The following is a 23,926-nucleotide window of genomic DNA, read 5'->3' on the forward strand; positions in this document are numbered from 1 at the left end:
AGTGGTAAATGCAAACATAAGGAAACATGTTTCTGTCAGCACAATTTTTCCCTAGTGTTAAAAAGCTTTAAAGGCTAAGTATTGATTTTAGTGAAGTCAACAACAAAAGGGAATAGGATCCAAGTCCATCTGCCAGAGCATGGGTGGCGAATGAAAATCAGGAAGGACTGAAACAAAAGGTAATGTCCAGGCTCCGGAAGATCTGGGGTTTGGACCTGAAGTCGGGTCTGGTCTGACCTCTAACAGCAATACTGATCATTCCAGTGTTAACAAGGTTCAGGAACAAGGAGGAGGAATCTTCTGGTGGTCATAAATGGCAATCCAGCTGTCTACTCCTGCATTTAAAGAGTTCCTATATATGCTGCCTCAAAGTGTTATCTTCTGGAGCGTGGATGCTGTTTCCAACATACCACAAACAGATAGGGAAAGAGGGGATTAATTCCTGGTAAACAACCTCAGAGCATTTGTATGCATTCTTGTTAAGGGTAGGGCAGCATTGTATTGCCTCAGCTCAGTCATCTTTATCTGCAGTTGTCATATCCCAGGGGACGGTATCAACTACTGATCCCTCCTAGGACACACACATAGTTTTAAGACAGCTATCAAGAGGTACCTTACTAGCAAAGCCCAGCAACTCAGCTTTCTGTCGGTAGTACCTTACTGAAATTACAGTAGGTGCTCTCTTATTTCTCAGCACACCCCACAGGGATCCTGAAGAACCAGGAATTACTTTTAATTCCTGCTGAGCTCCGTGGAAACATGCAGACTTTCTAAAAAGGTAGCTGATGTATTCTGTAAATACTTTGCTTTAATTTTGAGCTCTATAATTAAAAACCGAGGAAACAACGTGCCCAATCCTACAAAGGACTGGCTCTTTCCTTTGCAGGCCAAGTGCAGTCCAGTTGATCCTGCCTACATTATAATAAAATAATACAACTCTAAAGTGATGGCAAAGAACCAAAACCATGAAGATGACACCAAAGTTGATGTTCTAACCTTCAGGTCAGCTCATCATGGCTGGTCGGGATCCCCTCCATCAAGCCTACTCTTTACAATCCTGCCTGAGTGCAGGTAATACGCTACAACACGGACAACCTCACTGGCAGGCAGAGAAGCCCAGTGCCTTTCCGACCGGGAGCAGCATTCCGGGGTAGAGTTAGCTAGACGAATAGCCTTTACCTGCAGCCAAGCCCTGCAGTTTTCACTCAGTGAGAACACAAAATGAAACGTACGCAGGGTTTTAACTGTGTGTCCTTGCCAGTCTCTACTCAGATGTCACCCTAGACTGCAGGTAAGCAATCTGCTAGACCTTTTTTTCAGTTTTATTAACGTACAATGCTGTAACAGAAAACGTTAAAGGAACTTACCCTTTTCCTGTGGGGACTAATTTCTAGCTTCATCACTGCACATTTGTTTAAAGTATTTAAGCGCCTGCAAAGCAAAGGAAACCATATTGAGAGAACACTCCAGTGTTTTGACACAGGCTATTCCAGTTCAAAAGCTTTTGTGAAGGCTGTCCCCAAACTGCTTTGCATACAAATAGCCACAAGCAGAGTTTCAATTAGAGCCCTAATTATACTTAACCATTAACCCATTACATTTGGCTGTATTCTAACTTCAGAGGGAGGGATGGATGACTATTTGTCACAATTACCTGCATCAAAGTAAAGAGAAGTGAACGGAAACTTAGACTGAGAAGTGCATTATATCCAATGAATTGTAATAATTACATTTGTTTAAATAGCAGACATCCGAACCCTGAAACAATCAATCTTGACAGACTGAAAATAAGGGAAAAGGCTTCTTATTTGACACTGTGTACATGTGCCTGTGTGAAAAAAGCACGCTGCTTTAAAATTGTACTTTATAAGCTAAAACCTCCCAGAGGAAAACTTATTTTCCACTTATTAGGTGTCTATTTTGTTTGTGAACAATGGTTTTTTTTCAATACAGTCCTGGGACAAGACAACTCACCAGTTTTAAAAAAAACCCAGAGACCCGAAACTCTTTTACACATTGTTTTTCTGAAGGACTAAAATTTAAAGAAAAATAAATTGCTGCAGCAACAATAGTTAACCAGCCTCCTTGTGAAACTTGACAGCATTCTGGATGCATATCTTGAAGTACTGCACAAATGTACATAAGCATCGCTTTATTCTCTGATCTGGTAGGTATCCCTAAAACAAAAAAATTATCTTTCTTCTCCCTTCTCCCCCAGAAGCTCAGTGTGCAGTCCTGAGCACAAACAGCTTACAGCAGAGCAAAACTCGTCATTATTAAACACACAGCTCCACGGCAGTTTAGGCACAGCTAAATGCAGGCTGCTGTGGGCTCCTGCCCTTCTCCCAGCTGTCGCCTTCCCAGAAACTGCTCCAGGGACATGGCTCAGCTAAAATCTGCACTGGTAAAGCATGGTTAGAGAAATGCTGGTGCTATGGCAAGGCAAAGGGCAGGAACAGGCTGGCTGCGAGGCAGAAGGCAGAAAAGCTGAAGCAGCAGCTTCATGGAAGAAATGGTTTGGTCCCTTGTATTAATACTTCCACTCATGAGGCTGCACTGCGGGATGGATGAGGAGACTAACCAAGCTGAAAACTAACCTTTCGACACTTTGATGGGCCTCAAGTTGTGCCAGGGAGGTTTAGGCTGGATATTAGGAAAAATTTCTTTACTGAGAGAGTGGTGAAGCACTGGAACAAACTGCCCAGGGAGGTGGTGGAGTCACCATCATTGGAGGTGTTCAAGGAACGTGTGGACATGGCACTGTGGGACATGGTTTAGTGGGCATGGTGGTGCTGGGTTGATGGTTGGACTTGATGATCTTACAGGTCTTTTCCAACCTTTTCTGTGGTTCTGTGATTCAGGTCAGTTCCCCGAGCTGGGGAAGACAGAGCAGCAAAGCTGCCTCTTTCCTTCAGCCAGACCACAGCCCAAATTCAACAGGAGCAAAACTGAGCTTTAAAAAGCCTAATTCATTCTGAAGGAAGTTGTATAATTTTTATATAATTCGTTTGAGCAAAGTGTAAAGAAGAGCCTGTATCAGCAGCTTTGAAAAACTAAAAAAAAAAAAAAAAGAAATGCTGATTTCTCCTGTTGCTTCAGATGAGTCTTTTCGGATTCATGAAACTTGTAACTTGAATCTAGAAAATGTGTGCACAGGAAGAATTACTAGTTTCCTCCTCTCTTTCCCCTCGCCTTTTATGCACAGGATTGGCTGCAGATGGTATTTACACAGGGCTTGATCCTGAGGCCATCAAAGAAAATGGAAAAGCTCCTACTGGTGCTTTTGTTGCAGTTGTGAAGTAAAAAAAAAGGCAGTTTGATCTATAATTAGACCCAGCCACAACATAGCAGAAAAGAAGAGAAACAGGAAGAATTGCCATGGGTCAAATAGTAGGGCAGCGGCAGGTTAGGAAAGTTATCCAGATCTCTCTATTTTCATCTTTGCTCTGACTTTAAAAGGCAGAAGGCTCAGTCCTGCCGGCTGCAGCTGGTGGGCACATGCACAAGTCCAGTGAATTTCAGAGGAATTGTATTTATGGCGTGGGTGAAGGGTGAATGTCCCATCTACGTGCTACACAACAAAACTGGTATTTTTGTTTTTAAGAGGCCACACAGCAGCAGAAAGCTGCCTCCCTCTCTCTGCTATAAAAACATTCTCCTCTTAAACTCCTGGACTTCAAGGCCAGGGAATATTCAACTGGCTTCAGTTCTATATTGTGTAATAATTCACAAATTTCACAGTGTTGCAACCTTTGACTTATGCAGAGAGAAGTTATCACCGAATCCCTGTATCAGGCTTTATCTAGCTCCAGCCTGTCTGACCGCTAATAAAGACGATCTCTGATTTCACAAAGATTACATCCCCAGATTTTTCTCCTACTCAAATTAAAATCCTGAAATAGGTGGAAAAGGGTGGAGCAAAGACCTCTGTTTCCACAGAGGGTGTTTAAGAAAAAAAAGATCTCCTGGCGCTCACCTCACAAAAACGAGTATGAAGGCAAGATAAGGTAACCCCCAATGAGCAAGGTTAAATACAATAGCAGCGAGTCAAATAAAGGCTCTGTTACATATTTGACATGATTTCATCGCAAAATCAGTTTCCCTTTTACAACCTAAATGTTCTGCAGCGATTGCCTCAGGTCTGCAACTTTCATTATATACATCACACATCCTGCTTTAACTTCTGCTCAAGTTCAGCAGTGCCCCGTTCCTTGAGCTATAGGGCATGAAAACACAGTACAATATGCAAAACTGCCTTCCAAACACATTATTGAGTCTGGAAAGCTAAGCTTACAAAGTTTAGGCTTTGCCAGGATAAGAGTTACCTACCCAACTGTCATTGACCTTCACAGATGCTTTGCAATACTTTTTAAGCATGTAAGCACACATTCATTTTCTACAGATCTCATCAAATCGATGCTTGTTAATGAACCACAATTTTCTCCTCTGGCTCCGGACCATCTCCTTTGGTAATTCCATTCCCAGGTATAAATTCAACTTATCATCTCCCTGCTGACAGTCAGCAGGTCTGCCTCATTCTTTAGCTCTGTCATATTCTGCCCAAACCTGTCTCAGCGACACCTTCGCGAGGACAAGATGGGAGATGGAGGGACGGGGCAGGATTGCTGCAGACAGCAGTTACAGCTGCTTTCACCATCTGGCTATCTCAGTCGCAATTTCTACAATGCCTCCTACCCTGGCCACCTTCTGGATGACTGTCTGGCTAAAAAGATAATGTTCTTTCCCATCATTTAGATAAATGCGTTTGAGTCAGCCCTCTCTCTATACATCTTCGCATCCAGATGGTATCTTACTCCTGTGGAGCGTTATATCTCCACGACATCACTTTTCCTTGCCCCTCCATGTACTCCTACCCAGGCTCTCGCCCTCCTTTACCCCAGCTCTGCAAAAACCTTCTTCCTGAGGGTGACCAATGCAACAGGACCTGCCTCTCAGTCCCAGCCCCTGAGTCGAGACTGGCCCGTATCAGCCCTGAGTGGCAATTACACTGGAAGCCTGAACCTGCTGCACCCAACACATCAGGCACTGGAGCTTCTCTCAGAAATGAGCAAACAATGCATTTTCCCTAGTCTTCTCCTCAGAAATGGCCAAACCAGTTTAGTCTGAACTTCTTTTAAGAAAGGCAGCCTGAACAAGACATTCGCTATCAAAAATTGCAGTGTGAACAGCTAACTTCAGCTAATTTATAAATTAAAATATGGGCTTATAATATGAAGTCTTTGTTAATCTAGATACCAGTCAGTTCCACATTGGCTGTAACCTCAGGTAATTAATTCTGCTCTCATTAACAGGAGAAAATTCTCACCCCATGCACCCAAGAAAAGTGGCAGCAATGCGCAATATTAGATTTACGCATTTTAAATGACAATTTTCAATCTGAGTAACTGTATGATCTAGCTTTAAAGTTTAAAATATTTTCTTGATGGATTTAAATTCTTAATTCCTTCTTACAGGGCAAATTCCAACTCCATTGTACCTGTAACTAATTGATGATACAAGGGCTTTCTTGTCTCACTGCAGTGGACAGCCTCTACGCTGGCTCCTGCGGTTCATCTGCATGCTCTAACCTGCAAAGGAGGCCAGCTCCCTACAAACCAAATGACACGAGCAGTGAATGCTGCTCATGCGAATCCATTACAATCAATTTCCTGGATGAGAAGTCCTGATGGTAAAAGATTTAAGAAACCTCTTGCGTATATAGTGTGGCAGTTTTCTAGCTGTGCGTAAAGCAGATTAAATAGGATTTCCATCATGGCTTGCTATGTATTTTGTACTTAGCAACAACCTTTAGGATAGGCATGTTTCAGTACTTAGTTTCATCAGTGCATGATGCAGAGAGTTATCCTCCGGAGATAAATTCCCAGTCATTAATCTACGTAAAGCCTTATGAAACCAAGGCCAGCAGTACTTTGCGCAGTCACTACAGGCAGCATTCTAGCAAATTAAAGTAGAGTCATCGCTCTTACATTTTTAACCCTACATTTCATGATAAGATCACTAAATGATGTTTCTTAACCATCTATCATCTACTGTTACCATGTGCCATATGCTATCTCTGTAATTCAAGCCTCAACCCACTTTTCACTTAAAACTTTTCAAGGAAATCCTCAATGGGATGGCTATTGATACCTTTTCCATTTAGAAAGGAATTTTGCAAAACATTTACTAATAAGCTATTTTTCAAGTTACATTAGTTTTCCTGCTTCCATTAATAAGACTATTAAATGATAATTTACAACACTGTTCAGATGTAAACTATCATTTAAAATGCTTCAAACTTAAAAAAAATCCTTGTCACTGTAATTTCTACAGTCTTTTTAAAAATGATTTCTTCACATGCAGTAATTAGAACAAGGTAATTAGAACTGCTGGCAGAACACTGGTTGTTATACACAAAAGCAGATTCTCAGCATTACCATCCACTGCATACAGTGTTCAATTAGCTCTCTGCTGAAAATGCAAATATTCCAAAACTATTCCAATTTTCAGTCAAGAAACAGCGATAGACTTAAGGTTGTGAAGCAGCTTTAAGTCTTTTACCGAGTAAACCCCTTTACTGTTTACACACTGACCATGGCATGAGTCAAAATAAACCCAGGCTTCAGGAAGAAATGCAGCATTCCAAATGATGTGCCTTCTCCATGTTTTTTAATGAGCTTTACAAAATTAAACAAGGAGGTGTGGAAAAAAAAATCTAAAGGTGGAAATGTTGTAATAATGTACTGCTTTTGTCTAACACAAATGGTAAAGGGCTAAATTCAGACATCCGAGGTGATTAACTGAATTACTTCAGTTTTATTCTGAGGTGAGATCTGAACACTTCTGGAGAAACATTAGCTTCAGTTTTAAAGTTATATTCTAAAAGATAACTGTGATATATACACCACAGGCTTCAGAATGATATAGTTCAACATCTGAAATCTTTGTCTCAAACTACAGTAAGACCCGTGGATTCTTACGCATATTACACAGAAAAGAATTTGAAGATGAAAGCGAAGAGGTTATTTTACAATTAGCAGACTTACGAAAAACTTCCTAGTTTCACAAAGTATCTATATACCCACATCATTTTGGTTTGCTTACCTTTATTAGAAGGCTTACAATACAAGCTTCCATTCTTAGGAATCAGATCTTTTTATTGTCCTCTATGTTCAGAAAGAGTGCTAACTGCTTGTATTGATCACACCAGCAGCAAATCTCAAAGAGATACGGAGGGCATATTCTTACTTGCATCAGTGAGAAACAATCTGCTACCTTTTTTTCCCATATAAATAAAAAATCCCAGATTAAAAAGTATTCTCACAGGTGAGCACTCGGTCCAAAATATGCTGGCTTGACTGTATTTTGTTTTCCTGGCAAGGGAAGATCATGCTTCTGGGAACCAGCATTTATTCACATTGCTGTACTTTCTGTTCAATGACTTCACAAGTTCCACAAATAAGCACGCCAATGCATCACATTTTAATAACGATGGAGTAGGTGCCCTACACAGGAGTAGGGCATGTCTTGAGTCTGAACTTTCCGTTAATGAGATTTTTCCCCTCCCAATGACTGGACAACAAATCTGTTTTCTCAGTTTGAAAATCTTGTAAATATTTCTGAAGAACTTTAAATTCCAGTCCCTCTCTTTCCCTTCCAAGTATGGCAGCGATGGCATGAGAACACTGTAAACTTAAAGCCTTTCTTAAAAGGGTTTTGTAATTCATTAGAATTACTGACATTTAGAGTTGCAGACATCATGCATGTAGTATCCAAAAGCATTCATTTTGCAGACCATTTGGGAAGCTGCCATGATAGAGGACAGAGGCAGAAAACTGCACTCATTTCTAGGTAACCGGAGATATGAAAAGTTAAGGCTTTTTTTTGCCATTTAAGATTGTGGACTCACACTAGAGGAGGTAACTAATGGATGGGTAAGTGTCAGATGGAGCCACTGCAATTGCTCTTATGACAAAATCAGTAATGCTGAGGCTGTAGTTCTGTAAAAAACATGCTGCCACAGACAAGCAAGTCTTGCTCCCTCTTTTTCTCTACCCATCCCTTCTCCTGCCCCTGCAGCTGGCTGTGGGGTCCTGTCACATCCTTTGCACCTATTCTGTGGTTCATTATGCCTCTCCATGGGCTGATTTAAATTTACTAACCCAGCAGAGAACTATTCAGACTCTTTGTGCAGAGTGAGTGAGTTGAACTGGTTTGTGGAAGGAGCCCATAAACAACAAAGACACATAATTGGAGCACGCGGCTGAGGGCAGGCCAGCGTTTGCAGTGGTGGTAAACTCTTAGATTAGCTCACATTAACCCTTATAGCCATATTTCGTGATCATGGCACACACAGGGTGATGTACTGAGGTTAGCATGAGGGTTTGTTTACGTAGCTTTTTGTTTTGTTTGTATACATAGCTGCTCACCAAGGTAAGAAAGGATAGTAATGGAGTGCAGCAGCACAGCTTTGCTAATGCTGCTCCCAAGAAATAATTCCCATGTGGGAACCGATGCTACAGTTGTATGTGCAGATAGCTGTAGCCAGTACAGTTCTGCTTCCGCGTGCCTCACTAATTTGGGAATTAGTAATGAAAGCAAATTAAGAATAATAATTAAAAATACGCCTGTCACAAAGACTTCTGCCATTTTCCTCCCAACTTTGTTTTAAATACGAACTCCAAACATTACTTAGCCCAACATATTATTCTAATGAAAACCGCATACTGATAGTGGATAACAAAAAGGTTTCAAGCAAATGGTTATTTAATAGTACATAATTCGGTTGAGGTTATGCTTTTCCCAGGTTATATTTTCTATTGCACAGGAAGAGTTTTGTTTCAAAATGCAGTGTGATTTTTTTTCACCTACCTGCATAAGGCCTCAATAGCATCTCTGTCCAGAAAGTCATGCTCTCGCTTGACTAGAGCGATGTCAATTGGAAAAAGGAGATCTGTAGGAATAGAGACAGATGGAATCAAAATGACTCTCATTTCCAGTGGTGAGTTATTTCAGAACAACCAGCTGCCTCCAGTTGAGCTCACCAAGATGCCAGTGACCGGCACTTCTCTGGTAAACACACGTTACCAACTCAAATGCTTCCTTTTCATGTACAAGATTGTGACGTGCACCTTTGATAACGGAATATTCATACGCATAATGAGGGAAAAAATGAGCAAAGCAGAGATGAAACAATGGGAGAGGGAAAGAGGCAAATGTGAGCTCCCTATCTGACATCAGAAGCGTAAACTGATTCAGGCTAGCTTTATTTAAAATAAATATACAATCTCCATCAAAGTACTAATATCTCACATTAAAGAAAAAAGGTCAGTAAACCCCAAATCTCTGGAAAAGAATGAAAAACAGAATCTCCTTGGCTGTTAATCAAGCTATTTAAAAGTTTGACACTGTTACAACATTAATGAGATATGGACTGAAATGAAAGCAGGGCAAGCTGCGTGGAGCCTATTTAAGAGATTATTTAGGTAAACAACTGGAAGAGTGAGGGGGAGGAAACAATGTTGGCAGAGAGTTTAAAATTTACTACAGCTCTGAAGCAGCAACCACATATATATTATTTACTGTCCTCCACAGATTCCTGACTGTCATACAGGTCCTGATCCAGCATTCCTTGCACAGCCAAAACTCCCACCAAAGCCACTGGGTGTTGAGGGCACAGAGCAATACAAGAACACACTCCAAATATGCCGTTGCACTTGCATACAACTTTCCTGGTCCAAGTGGTTGTCTATAAAATATTTTAATCTCCAGAGACCAGGAAAGAGTGAGCTGAATTGACGAAAAGAATAGGATTGGTGTTAATTTGTGGAAAGGCAATTAATATTCTGGCTTTTTTATACCAATAGATAATCTCTCAAATGAACTATTTGTCCTGATTTTGCCTCGGGAATAAACAAATTATGACGTATTCTGCGAAATGCAAGAAATTCTACCTTTTCTACAGAAAAATGCATTTTTAGCAAAGCAACTGACAAAGGCTCATTGATTAATCTCCTTTTTAAATGTGTACTGCGTGGGACCACTCCACAGAGGTGACTTCTCAGAACTCCTGTATTTTTCCCCAGTGCTGATACAAGTTTTTCTTCTGAGAAAGTTAGTACCTTAGAGTGCCCACAAGAAAAGATATGGAAGAACTGAAGTGACAGAGATGACTTGGAAGAAGTTGATAGTCTCCACGAGTCCACTTTTTTAATGCTTAATTTATGCTGCTGCTGTTTTTGTTGTTGCTGCTGCTGCCAGGGGGGCTTGCAAAGGACAATGGTATATTGTTTTCATATAAGGACAGCTGTCTTCTCAATGGGTATGGCTGGCCTTGCTCTCACCTCTTGCTCTCACCTCTGCGGTCCTTTTGATGTTGGGCAGGACATGGTCCTACATTAGAAACTTTATGTTAAGTGTAGAGTCTCCAGGTAGGGCAATGGTAACCACAGGTCGGACATGTTTTCTGAATGCAAGTAATTTGTTAGAGGATTTACAGCTCAGCATAACATGAAACCCACAAGCCTACACATTCAGCTGAGAGTCTTGTCCCCAGTTTTAACAAAGACTGGAAGTACAGTCCCAGCTCTGCATCCCAAGAAAATCTTGGCATCTCCATTAGCACAAAAAAAGGAAAAAAAAAAATAGGAAGAGAAATAATAAAAGGAAATTTAATTTCTGAACAGGCGAAGAAAAGTTTTGCCAAGTGCTGCTTTTGAAAGTGCTATTATCATCTCATATTGCCAATGCAGCTGCAAATCAAAGCTCAACGAGATCATTTTTCAAGAAGGTTCGCTCAGCATTTGCTGTAATTTCCAACAGTTATTCACTGTAAATAATGGACTTTCTATGCTCATTCTTACAAGCAGCAGCTGGAGTTTATTTTATAAAAAAGAAGAGGCAGATAAGACTGCATAATAATTTCACTACAATGCAAGTAATTTTGTGTGGTATGTGAATTCTGAACAATAATACACATATATAAAAAGGATGTTGCTCTTTAAAACAAACTTCTGTATGTTGCTCTGCATCAGAGTGTAAGAACCGTATGCCAAAACTGCAAGTTCCTAGGAGGTTAGAGAGGCAATGAAGACAACAGTTTTAATTGAGCAAATCCTTTGTAATAGCGGTCATGCAAAGTGAATCCGTCCCTCAGAAGGACAAGTGAGTGCAGGAGGCAGCAGTCTCTTCGAGGAGCTGCTGCACATCTGCACAACAACGGCTTGTAAGTTCTTTTTTCCCTTCACAGTGAGCCTGTGTCTAACACCAACCCAAACTGTTCTGAAAAAACACACAGGACTTGGGAACCATGAGGCGTACAGATGCATCCACGCATATGCAGAATGTCCTACCTCTGCTCCATTAGAAGAGCTGGCCAGTGGAGCTGGACACAGCTCCTGTGTTTCTCTAAGACTGGGCTCGCAGCAGTGGATGACTACATTCATGAAAATATAGTTCATTTGTGTTTTAACTACAGGGAATGTGCCATGGTGCTAACATAACATTTGTGCTATGAGGACATTTGGAAGATTCAGACTAAAACAGAAACCTGAAACAAATTTAAAACTCCAAGAGTGCTTCAGAGTCTCATTGGGTTTGGCACATCTATGCGTGTGGTGGGCAGCAGAGAGCAGCCCAGTCCCTAAACGTCATCTCATGCACTGGCACTTCAGTTGTGCCCCTGAACATCATTTATTGGTGAATATCACATCTTATTGTCCAAAAATTGCCAGGGGATGATCAACTTGCAAGCTCAGGTGCCTACCTTCATAAAGCTGCGCGTACTGCGGGAACCCGGCAGCCCGCAGCCAGTCACAAGCTTCCTTGGCCTCGATTTCTGGAAGAGGACAGAAACAAGACACCCTCCAATTAGTGATCTGCAAAGCAAAAACTTCTTCTCCACCACTTCTACTATTCCCGTTACAAACTAAGCACGAAGGTATTCAGCAACTTTGAAATGAGACACAGGTTTGCTTATCCCAGTTTGCTTTTCTTCTCATGATCAAACATATCTTAGATTCTGGAAAGTCACTAGCGTTGACCTGTGATTTATCAACAGCTCATCATTTTAATAGTTAGAGGGGCACAGATAACAGGCACAGATGAAAAACTGCAGGAGTTATGGATTATTCTGTACAGGTTTTGTTAACGCTAGAGAAACCAGCACTGCAATCAACATGAACAGCATTTGTTCAACAACTCTTATGATCCTCCTGGCACAACTATTTTGTCTTGACAGAAATTCCTAGTAGAGCTTGTAATACTGTGCACTTTAACATCTTGTAGATAGTTCTGACAGACCCAAGCCCAAGAACAAACGACACACTGTACTGCAGCTCACTCAAGCACGTATTTACTACCCAACAAGAATCTAGTTTCACTGGAGGTCTTCAAGGCATTTATGAGTTACTTGGTATATTACAGGGAATTCAGCTAACTTTCCCTCACACTGCCCAAAACAGCATACCACAAAATGAAATTATTCACATACATATACATGACACCAAAAGAAAGGAAACATTCTGAACATAGGTTATAGTAGTCTGTGAATAAATTATATATAAATTCATTTGTTACCTAATACAAGCAGAAATAAAGAATATGTTATGTTATTAGCTCAAACTAGGAAAACATAAAAGGTATTTAGGGTATTCTCCAAGTGTTCAGGAAATGGATTGTCTTAATTTTGTTCTTCTAAAAATTCAAGAAAGTGCTACTGGGAATTTAGCTCCCTGCTTAGAACTGATCAAACAGACAGTGAGCAATCAGAAACTCTTAAGGTTCATCTGGCTTTGATTATATTCACTGTTCTTGATGGACCAGAAAAGAAAAGCTTCATTATGTACAACTCAGTAGACAATTTTGCCACCTACTTGGAGAGGATACTATAGCTACCAGCTGCAGAAACCACGCGCAAAGGGTTTGCTCAGAATACAAGTTACTGCATATAGGGCAGTGAAGAGCCAAACATAACATAAGTAAAATGTCTCAAGATTTTGGCACATTATGAAATATTCTCACTGAGATATAGGTACGCAATAAAATCGGACAAAATGGCAGGCACCTTGTAGCATCTCCAAAATGAGGGCAATCCCCCTCTAATTTTCCAAATTGCTACAACAGGGTTAAAATATTTGGGCTTTGCCAGACTACCTTGCTAAGATACATAACCCAAAGCAAGGGGTTAAGGTGAGCCAAAGCACAACATTCCAGATAAATAAACAGCTAAAAATCCACTCTCCCTGAAGTCCGGACAAGCAGGCATTTGTGTAACTTGTGTTTGCTTCACCTTTGGGTTATGGGACCACATGAGAACAAGCACGTACAGACATATTGACTTAGCTACTCATTAAGAAAAAGCATTCTTCAATTCCAATTGCAAGCGATTGTAAAGTTTTGCTTAAAATAGTATTTTAATTTCAGTATCCTAAGGCAATACATGGGAAAGTTAATAAAGAAGGAAAAAAACCCCAATCTAAAATATATTTAAAACTTGTACTGCTAAAGCAAGAACAAACAACAGGATATTACTATCTCAGAAGCAATGAAAATACTAAAGTAAAAAAATCTGCAATTATTTTTTAAGTGTACTTAAAATAAAATGCATTATCTTATAGGTCACATCCTGCAGAAGTGTCTGGATTGAATGAGAATTTTACTTGATTTAAAACAGAAAAAAAAATTATCCCCGATAACCAGTATTTACCTAAAAATCCAGATAGATGCTTGTAGTGCAATTGAAAAAAGTGTCAGTTTCCTTACTACTACAGTGGTTCTTAAATGTGTTTAAATATTTGTTCACAGGTCCTTTACTGAGCACCTCAGGTGTATGACCCGTAAAATACTTCTAGAGCTAGAAAATTGTGAATATGCATTTATCAGACTTTTTTTAAGGTTCTCTATAGAAGCTTTGTGTAACTTTTCTGCAAATATATATGCAAGTTATGTGGAAGTCATATTTTATGGGCACCCAGGTGCCAGATACCTTTGGGATTTTCAGAGCATATTTGCTTTCAAAATACCTTTGAGAATCAGCCAAGAAGAGGAGGCTGAGGGGAGACCTTATTGCTCTCTACAACTACCTGAAAGGAGGTTGTAGAGAGGTGGGTGTTGGTCTCTTCTCCCAAGAGACAAGTGACAGGACAAGAGGAAACGGCCTCAAGTTACGCCAGGGGAGGTTTAGATTGGATATTAGGAAAAATTTCTTCACTGAAAGGGTTGTCAGACATTGGAACAGGCTGCCCCGTGAGGTGGTTGAGTCACCACCCCTGGAGGTACTTAAAAGACATGTGGATGAGGCGCTTAGGGACATGGTTTAGTGGTGGACTTAGCAGGGTTAGGTTTGCGGTTGGACTTGATGATCTTAAAGGTCTTTTCCAACCTAAACAGCTCTATGATTCTATGATTCTGTAAGAAGTCTACCTAGGCAATGAAACACCTGAATTATTCCTTGTTGGCCACAAGAATTGCAGAGAATAATAAGACACCAGTGCGCCCGTTCGTCGATTAGGCTAGGCAAATGCCTAGGGCTGGGTACAGGACAGCACCAAGGGTTTAAAAGCAATACTTGCCCCATTTCCATCTCAAAGATTTTGGGAAAGCCAGGGCTCTAGCCTCTGGCTCCTGTTGCAAGTCCTTGGAAGGGCGAGGAGTTTGGAGAGCTGTCTTGAAGAAGGGGCCAGGGAGCCCCCTGAGGCCAAGGCTCTCTCCGTGTCACCTCCTTCCACACAAAGCAGATGTCAGAGGGGGATGTGGTAGGGGTATGGGCAACAGAGCGGAGGCAGGACCTAAAAAAGCAGCTCCTTTTGTTCAACTCCAGTTGGCCAAACCCAGGATTGCTCCTAGACTGTACCGATGCACTGTCACCAGGTGAATGGAAAGGTCATTTCCAACCCAGCTTCCACATCTCAACTCTGCTGGTCACTGAGGAGCCAGAGTACGAACAAAACTGTGTATGTATGTGAAATTCAGGCAGATCAAAACACAGCCGGAGGGAGAATCCAGCCCAGGGTGCGTTGAATGGGCTGCACAGAAAGCCGAGTACACAGAATAAGCTTCCTCACGTAAGAGATACAAACTTAAACAGCTGAAAGCTTGTATAGATAAAAAGTTCATTACCACAATTTAACTGGAATCTGCCTTTGAGAATAAAATACATTAGTTAAACCTGAGGTTCTGGCCAAATCATTTGAACTGTGCTAGAGGAGAAAGCTCATTCCCACACTTTCCAAATGCCAGCTTTTCTTCCAGCTCAGCAGCACCAGCCCTAGGACTCTTGGTTTGCCAGCTGCCACGGTTTCACATCCAGGTGGACACAGGAATACGTGCAAGTCCTTGTAATCTGGATCAATGGCAACCGGGATAATGAGGGACAAAAAAGAGAACAGAACTTCCAAAATCAGATTTTTCCACTACTTCTAAAAAGTTTTCGAAGGGACAGGATGCCCAGAAGCCGTCCTTCAGTCTCCCAGGGGACCTAGGTCACAGATCACCTGAGCTACGAACTCGCTGCCCAGCACAGCATCTGCTTGGTTGGGGCCGGCTGAGAGCCACAGGGAGGAGAGGGAGCTTGCAGACGAACTCTACACTGCTTTCCAACCCATTTTAGGGAAGCCCTACTTCAGCCCCAATTAATCTGCAAGCAATTTCCCACCATCTTTCCGATGAAGACCTGGCAGCTGAGCTGATACAAGTTGCTGCAGGCAAAGGACTGGTCTCACTCCCTCCTCCCCGCTCCACCCCTGCGGTGCCACTTCCTTTCTGAATCAAACATCCTTGCCAGTTAAAACCTTTACAATAAACTACAATTCAGTATACATTCCAGACAAGAAATGTATGTGCAGCTTTTCAGATGTGCGTACTGTGCCCTCCCCCAGCAGCAGGAGGTTCTTGTACGAAAGAACTGCTGGCAAGAAAGAAATTGCGCTATTATTTCTAAATGTCCTGATACACAAGAAAATCTCTTAGAAAGTAAAACAAAACAAAACAAAAAACCCAAAACAAAAAAAACCAAAAAGGAGTACAATGAAGTCTTTATTCTTGGTGTCGTGTAAGCAAACAGCAGGCAAATGTGTTAAAGAGGAAACAGGAAATTTTTATTGGAAACAGCTTTATTTGTTAGTCCGTTTCACAAAGCAGGCCTCCATGCTCAAATCAAGGGTAGGAGTTCCTTTTGTGTATGGTTGGGAACCATTAGTCCTTATTTACCCACTTCCTGGGGGGTTAGGAGGACCCAATTCTTCCCCAAACTGGTAAGTGAAAATGGAAGCTTCTAACTTCCTTTTTGCTTAACTTTGGTTAATCTTGGTTCCTGGCCCTGCAAGGTTGCAAGTTTAAAACTTCATAGCAAAAATATCTCAATTGACACCTTGTTTGACACTGCATCTGCAGAAGGGAGAACTTTAAGATGTCTATAGTCTTTTGTTGGAGGATACCTTCCTTCCTATAGAAAATAGAAACTACACAGTGTGATGCTGCAATAATGTCCTTTCAGAAAAAAATAATCATAGCAGTCTAGCTAGGAGCAGCAAGATCATTTGCTTTCATTCTTCCTTTCTTTTTGCTTCCAAGAAATAACATGCAACTTAAGCACCAGCTCTTTCAGGGTCTCCAGGACAAGGTGCAAAGCAGATGTATCTTTGTACAGTCATGCATTGGCTCCATTTTCACCTAAGTGCTAAACATCATAGGAACAGTTCTTCCAAGCAGATGGTTTCCTCTTGCCTCAACTCAGAGACCTTTATAGCCATATTAGCACCTCCACACACTAGTTCTACTCATCTCACCTTTTGGCTCTGTTAAGAGAGCAGATTGTCAAAATCTGTAGCAAGACTGGTCAAATCAATGCTGTTAAAATCAAATTTCAGCAAAAATGGGCTTCATTGCTGAAGGTTCACTCCAATGCCATACCTAACAACTGGCTTGCTTAGGGTTCTTTTTGGTCTTAATTTTTGACCAGGTCATTCTAGTTGAAATTCACTATTTGACTTTTTCAGAACAGAAAAAAAAAATTTGTAAAAATTGAATACAAAATCATCTTCCTGAATTAGCTTGCAGGAGAGTCTCTTCCCCTGCAATGCAGAGAATGTGATTTCTCACCATGAATGCTAGAGATGAACCCGCTTGCTCCTTACTATAATGCATAAAACTCCACAAACTACCTGCACATTTTCTAAAGGACAGATGGAGCACAAAGAGGATTCTTTCCCATCCAGAACTGACTCTCCAGTTTAATGGCTGCAAAAGGGCTTGCATGCTCAGAAGCTCATCCTCTTTTTCTGTCTCTATCAGAAATTACCTGTCCCTACATATCGTGTCCCTCTGAAATTTCTGGTGCTTTGCAAAATTTGTGTTCAACTCCAAAACACTGTCCTGAGCTATTACAAAGCTTGAGATCATTCAGGATCATATTTTTTGAGACCAGCTGTGGTATATATGAGGAATATTCTTCTCTGGATAGAATTCCACTGCCTAAATACAAGCAATCATTTTTCCAAGTGCTTCAATTACATCCCTGACATGTGAATTGTGGTCCCAACACCAGACTTGATCACACTATCCAACCACTCAGTCTACAGACACATGAACACGGATGTGAAATCTGAGACAAACCGGGAAAAAAACTGCACTATGGCAGCTGTCTACAAATGAGCAGGCCAGGCACTGAAAATGATAAATCAGTTCTGCGTAATGTCATATGCCTGCACTCCTTTAAAGTTAGGATAGTATGACTTCCTAAGAGTTAGCCTGCTATGTGTCCATGGCCTCAGATGGTTTTCACTTTGAAGATATGTGATTGTAGCTCGAAAATAATTAAATTCCTTTTTATAAGTCTGGTTTTTCTCAAACCTATATAGCTAAATATTCCTTAGGCAGTATCATTAACTCAGTGCTCCACACCTTTCAAGAAAGCAGCATGTAGCAAGGACTAAAGAAAGTAAAAATGTAATTAATGAAGAACAGCATTTTATAAGGATAATGCCCTCAAACACTGAAACTTGGTAAGTTTGTCAATAAACGTTCAACCACTAAAAGCTAGAGAATTCTGAAAATCCCATTAAAAGCTCTTGCCAAACTTCCAACATGTTTGGAATCTCTTCTTATTCTAAGAGAACAACCTAACCTTATACAACTATCCTAAAATGTTAGTCTGACACATCCAAGCCCATTAAGAATTTATTTCTGGAAGAAGCAGTGAGCCCAAGAGAATAATAAGTATGGATTTCGAACTGATGATGAGCTTGCAGGTTTTGAAGTGAAAGCTAACAACCTTCCCGAGAGGGTCCCTCTTCTCCTTTCACCTTTAAAGCACAACTTACATTTTGCAATAGCAGCTGCCTTTTTTGATGTTCTCCTGTATTTCACTGTGCTTCAATTTACCTTCCACAGTCAAATAATACATGCTGTGATCTCCACTTAACGCTACCTGCCTCAACAGTCAAATCAAGCTGACATGGATGCACGCATAATTTTAAGAAAATATTTCTTACCAAAACTTTCTGGGGGATAAACCCACAAGTTCTTGAAAGAAACCATATATGACACCAAATACATATCTGGCTTTCAAGTCAGAGGTGATGGTGGGGAATGTTACTCAAACATTTCTCAACTATGTGATGACGACTGAAGAAACACTCTCCTTGTGTTTGTGCTGGCTTTGGGTTAAACATGGGAATGGCTTTTTCAAGTTATGGAGCCTTGCAGCAAAACAGTAACTATGCTGCTGATATTATGTATAAACCACAGGACACTGGGAGAAGAAGCAGAGTATGTTTGGAATTTGTGTGGGAACAGATGAAGAAGTAAGGAAACAGATGTTTAAGATCATATATTGGTATTTTCTCTGAAAAAAATCAGGAAGCTTGAACACTTTTTTTTTTTAAGCAGAGCTTTTGGAAAGAGCAAATGGCTTACTTCCACTGATGGATTTTAAGTTTCTTTATCCCCTTAATGATGAAACTTAAATAATAAAAAAAAACGGTTTCCAAAACATCTGCATAGGTGTATGTTGGCTGTATGTAATTTCCCACTCTACTAACTGTACCAGGTTCCATAATATAGCAGCTTTAATTGCTCACCAATCCTCTTGGCTAGCACAGGAAACACAATACCACTTTTGTGAATCAAAATCTAATTAACTTGAATCTCCTTTTCATAGTCTTCAGCATATCAAAATCACTTCAAAAGTTTTTCAGCTCAAAACTTAACAAGGGAAACAGCATTTGATGAAAATGTTTAAAATGTTTCGTGATTGAGCCAACGCTTGCTGAAATCAGTGGGAGCCTCCATGAATTCCAGAGGAATCAAGCCCTTCCCAACATGGATCCATGGCTCTCCAAAATCCAACAATACTCTTTTTCAGGAATAAAGGCGATCAGTTTCACAGTTCTCCTCATTATTTTTACCCCCAAAATATCTGAAACGAGACTTCTGCTTTCTCTAAGTCCAGTTGTGCTGCAAGCCCCATCCCAAGCACGGGAACAGCCCAGGTTTTCATCAGAGCGCAGGGAAGGACAGTGCCTGATGGCAGGAGGGCAGAGAGGGCACAGGCATCACCCCCAGCACGTGCCCTGGCTGGCAAGAGGTCCTCCCCTCTGGCAAGAGGATATGGAGCAACTGTTATGCTCAGGAAAGCATCAAAGCAGCACCATTTCAGGATTTAATACAGGAATACAGGGATAAAGGATAATCCCCATGCCTCTGTCAAGCACTTTCCCTATACACTCTGTAAGAGATTGCAATTACTGCTTATTTCACACTATTAAGTATGCTTCTAACTGCCCAAAGTTAGCTGCATTGCTTCCTGATTTGTTGAAGACTTTGGGAAAGCATGTTCTAGGACACAAAAAAACCATCGCAACTCCTGGTTTACACTGTAAAGCAAAATTTATTCCTAAATGGTTTTTCCATTTTGAGCATATACAGAAGGATTAAGAAAGAAATTTAGAAAACAACGCAATATAAAGTTAAAAACTAACTTCGTTTAAACGGAAAACTGAAGCTTCATGTGGCTGTTTTCCTGCCAAAGAACAATTCTTTTTATAGATTAAAGATGGTCTTCTCCCATTCATTTTTAAGAAGGTTCACAGATGAAGAGGAAAGAGATGTCAAGTGACTTAAAAAAACCTTAAGAAATAATTGGGCACATGGGTTATTTATCTGGCCTGATTAACACAGGGTGGTCTTGCAGGAGGATTATTTGGGCCAGAGAAAGCAGTTAGTCAAATCCTCTGAAGGAGGTCGTGTTGACAGATTCCAGAGTGAGAAACGAATCCTCCTCCAAAGACTGGGAAAAAGAAGATGACTTTAACCTTCCCTCTCTCAGAAATGACTTGGTTAGAATGACCTTTGAGAACATACTGAAGGGCAAACGTTCACCATTGCTACTCCCAAGCCCAGCATTAATATTCTTCCATCGCACCCTGCCTGCAAGCTAGTAAACTTGCATACTGTATGCAAAGCTCAAACCAAAGGCTCATTGAGCTCCGCAGGGAGGCAAGAATAGGTCCAGCATGACAGATACTTCCTCAAAAAATGCCCAGGGTCTGGGTTACCTGTTCAGATCTAGGCAACAGTGATGGTATAAGAGCTAATCTGAGCTGTCTCAATGGTTCATACAGAAGAAAGTAGATTTTATACGGACAGTTACTTCTAGCTTGTTAAGCCTCAACCTCAAAACCATCCGCACACACAGGAAGAACTGTATGGAAGAAGGACTAGCTGTGCGTCATAAGCATTTACTGCTTACCTCACTGATGATCTAGTCCCCAAACTGGTGTGTGGATGACACAACACTGGATACAAAAGGTCAGAAATACCTGTGGCAGTGAAGCAGCCCAGCATAAAGCTGGTAGTGTCCCAGCTGAATGCCTCTTCCCCTAAATCAGAATTAAAGACGCAAACCTGGATTTTCCCTAAGCAAGTATTACTATCAACTTTCTATTTCCAGATATAACAGACAGTTACAGTATTCTGTCTGTGATATTGCACACTTGAAAATGCTTTTCTCGGTTCCTGATCTAATGGTCACACCTTGCAACTTCAACTTTGGGGGTAACAGAATGGTCTAGATACAGCAAACCCATGATAGCACTGCAAAGCCAACAGAGCACTGCAGAAGAAAGCAGAGAGACTATGTACGGAAAGAAGGGAAGTTAAAACAGATCACAAAGTATTTCACTGGAAAGTTTCTTGTATCTTACAATGCACAGGAAATCTGTTATCAGAGATACATACAGAGAGCAGAGGGAAGAGTGGCCAGCAGAGCATCCAGTTCTGTGGGTCCACAGGGTAACAGAAAGACCACCCCCAAAACGCAAGAATGCAGGGGGGTATATTTTTCCTAACCCTGAATCTTCAGCAAATGTCAACAATAGGTTGGAGAAGGTCAAACTGTGTCCACTGCTGGCTTCAGCAAATGTCTTTCATGCATCTCCTCAGGAAGCATTCTTTGCACAGACTGAGATGAGCATTTGAATGGACAGTTTTAGATAAAGATGAAATAAATATATTTAAAACCAAGTCTAAGGAATTCTGCACCATTGTGGGCTTTAAAAAAATGTCCCCACCGTAAGTGGGCCATCATATTGTCTCTTCATTAGAAGAGAGACGGGGTAATATTTTTCCTGATCCAGTCTCATCTAGCACAGTCCTTCTCAAGGGAAACAAATACTTGTCAATATTTGAAAGAATTTTCATCCTAACACATAACAACGCTTAGCATGCTCTTCTAAAGACACCGAAGTACTTCAGAAAGGTGTGTAGTATTACCTGTAACTTTCAGATAATGAAACTCGGTGAATTAAAGCTAGCTGGTTAAGTCATTCTTGACTTTATTTTACTTCTACCAGTTATGTCAATGGTATAGCATACTAACAGACCTACTGATTTCAAAGGTATGCTGTGCAGGATAGTGTAATACTCAGTGTCAGCAAGCATGGCAGAATAAGTGTCCGATGAAAAGAACCAGAAAGCTCCAATTGCAGCCCAGTCCTGTGCCCCTTTCATGAGACTTGCTCATCACCGGTGGAAGACAGACTTTGTTTTTTCCTTAACACAGGAGAACGGGGAAAAAGAGAAAATAAAAAGGAAAAAAGAAAAAACCTGGAAAAAACTTTGGAAATAAAAACCCACGCAAGACAATCTTGATACCCTGTACCAGTCAAAATTACTGATAGCATAGCTACAAGCAAGAAATACGCCTGGAATTGCTGAAATTACCAGAATCACCAGATATCTACACTCGCTACATCACTAAAGAGGATATAGTGTTTTGTAATTCATTTACCTTGAAACACCGAGGATCAGACTGTAAGCAGAACAATAGGATACCCAATGAAGATACATGAATTATGTAGGAGCATCATCTCTTTTAGTGGAGACCAAACCAGAAAGTTTTCTGTGAACTGCAGATCATTTGATTGCTGTATTTCTATAATATGTGCAGGAAGGAAGGGGAAACATCTGAAGTTATTTTTATTTCCCCAAGTCTTCTGGCTATACTGTATGAATGCTAGGGTGGGTCTGGCATTGTCTGAAATGTGTCAGGGTCCTTTTGCATAGCCTCATTTCCTTCTTCCTGTTGCTAGGAAGGATAGTTAAGCATGAAAAGCACTTGTTTACAGTACAGGACCATCCTGTTAAGCACATGAGTTCTCTTCCTCCATCTCCTTTTAACCAGCCAAGGCTGCAGTTGTGTTTATGCTGAAGCCAATAGCACAACTCCAATAAGAGGGGAATTGGAAGAGAAGTTTGAATCTCTAAAGAAGCCCAAACATAACACACTGTGGTATTCTGACCAGAAAAAAAACTTTATCATGCAAACTGCATCTCTAAATATTTGCGGAACTCATAACTTCACATGCCTCAAACAAACCATTGCCTAGAATGTAACGAATTAGAGGAACCAGAAAAGTAAAACCAAGTCACCTCTCACCTCCTTCTTCTAGGAATCCTAATATAAACCTTTGAGTGCATAAGGACAACTGCAGTACCTTTTTCCTACCCCACTAGAGGCAAAATACACAGGGTACTTGTGAGTTACCAGGACTAGCAGCAGTCTTTCTCTCTGGCCCAGCAAGGGCAGCTGCAGAACTAGCTGGGAAGACCCTGACTCACGATTTAAAAAACCTAGACTGAATCGACACAACTGAGATTTAAAACCCAACTAAAAACATGGCAAGATATATTCCTGCTTTTAACTACCACTTAGAAATGAAATTTAACAATAGGTCCATAGTGTTTAAAACAATGTATCTGCACTTCCTTTTGATAAAAAAAAAAATCAATTAACAAACCAAGTTATTTTAAAAGAAGATAAAGAGTCCAGGAAGTCCTAGAGCTTACAAAAGGTAGCTCCAAATGTTTTGATTCCTATGAACTTGTAGATGAAAGGAGAAGATCTACATCTTCTTTTGCATATACTATATTCCATAATCAAAGAATCTCAGCCCTAATCAGGATCCCACAGGCAAACTGAAGTAGTGACCCAAAGCCATTTGCTAGAGAGACATCGATCCCACTTCCTGGCCACCTCAGCCTTTCTCTTTTTTGTTCCTTCTACTGATGATGCGGATCAGGATGCCTACAGGACACCAAGAAGGACACCTGGAAGACAAGATAGCAGGCTACAGCTGCGGAGTCAACAGAGGCGCCTAATACCAACTCCATGTGCTGTCAGCCAGCAATAGCCTGGTTGCCAGATGGATGCTGCATCAGTCTGGCACAGAACTGTTGATGGATTCATACTCAGAGGCTTGTATGAAATCTGCTTGTCTATTATCGTCCTGAAGTTCACTACAAATGGCCTTAAAACTCAACCTGACTCAGAGCATTGTTACTGATTTGCTGCTGGGAATTTCTTGATCAGGGCAGGGCAATTCAAACAGATCACACTTACCCCTGTAAAAAAATAAAAGCATCTGTAATT

General features: G+C 40.9%; 1 protein-coding gene across 2 annotated transcripts in view; it reads right to left on the minus strand.

Annotated features, from left to right (window-relative positions):
- DLC1 (DLC1 Rho GTPase activating protein) overlaps positions 1-23,926 on the minus strand; it is a 217,748-nt gene that overhangs the window by 14,433 nt on the left and 179,389 nt on the right. For both annotated transcript variants that reach the window (XM_059818170.1, XM_059818171.1), the window contains 3 exons: positions 11,765-11,836; positions 8,872-8,953; positions 1,368-1,431 (listed from right to left, as the gene is read on the minus strand). In XM_059818170.1, coding sequence (XP_059674153.1) covers positions 1,368-1,431; positions 8,872-8,953; positions 11,765-11,836 — 218 coding nt within the window. The remainder of the gene's footprint in view (positions 1-1,367; positions 1,432-8,871; positions 8,954-11,764; positions 11,837-23,926) is intronic.

This window comes from Gavia stellata, chromosome 5, assembly GCF_030936135.1.
Source record: "Gavia stellata isolate bGavSte3 chromosome 5, bGavSte3.hap2, whole genome shotgun sequence".
Classification (NCBI taxonomy): Eukaryota; Metazoa; Chordata; class Aves; order Gaviiformes; family Gaviidae; genus Gavia; species Gavia stellata.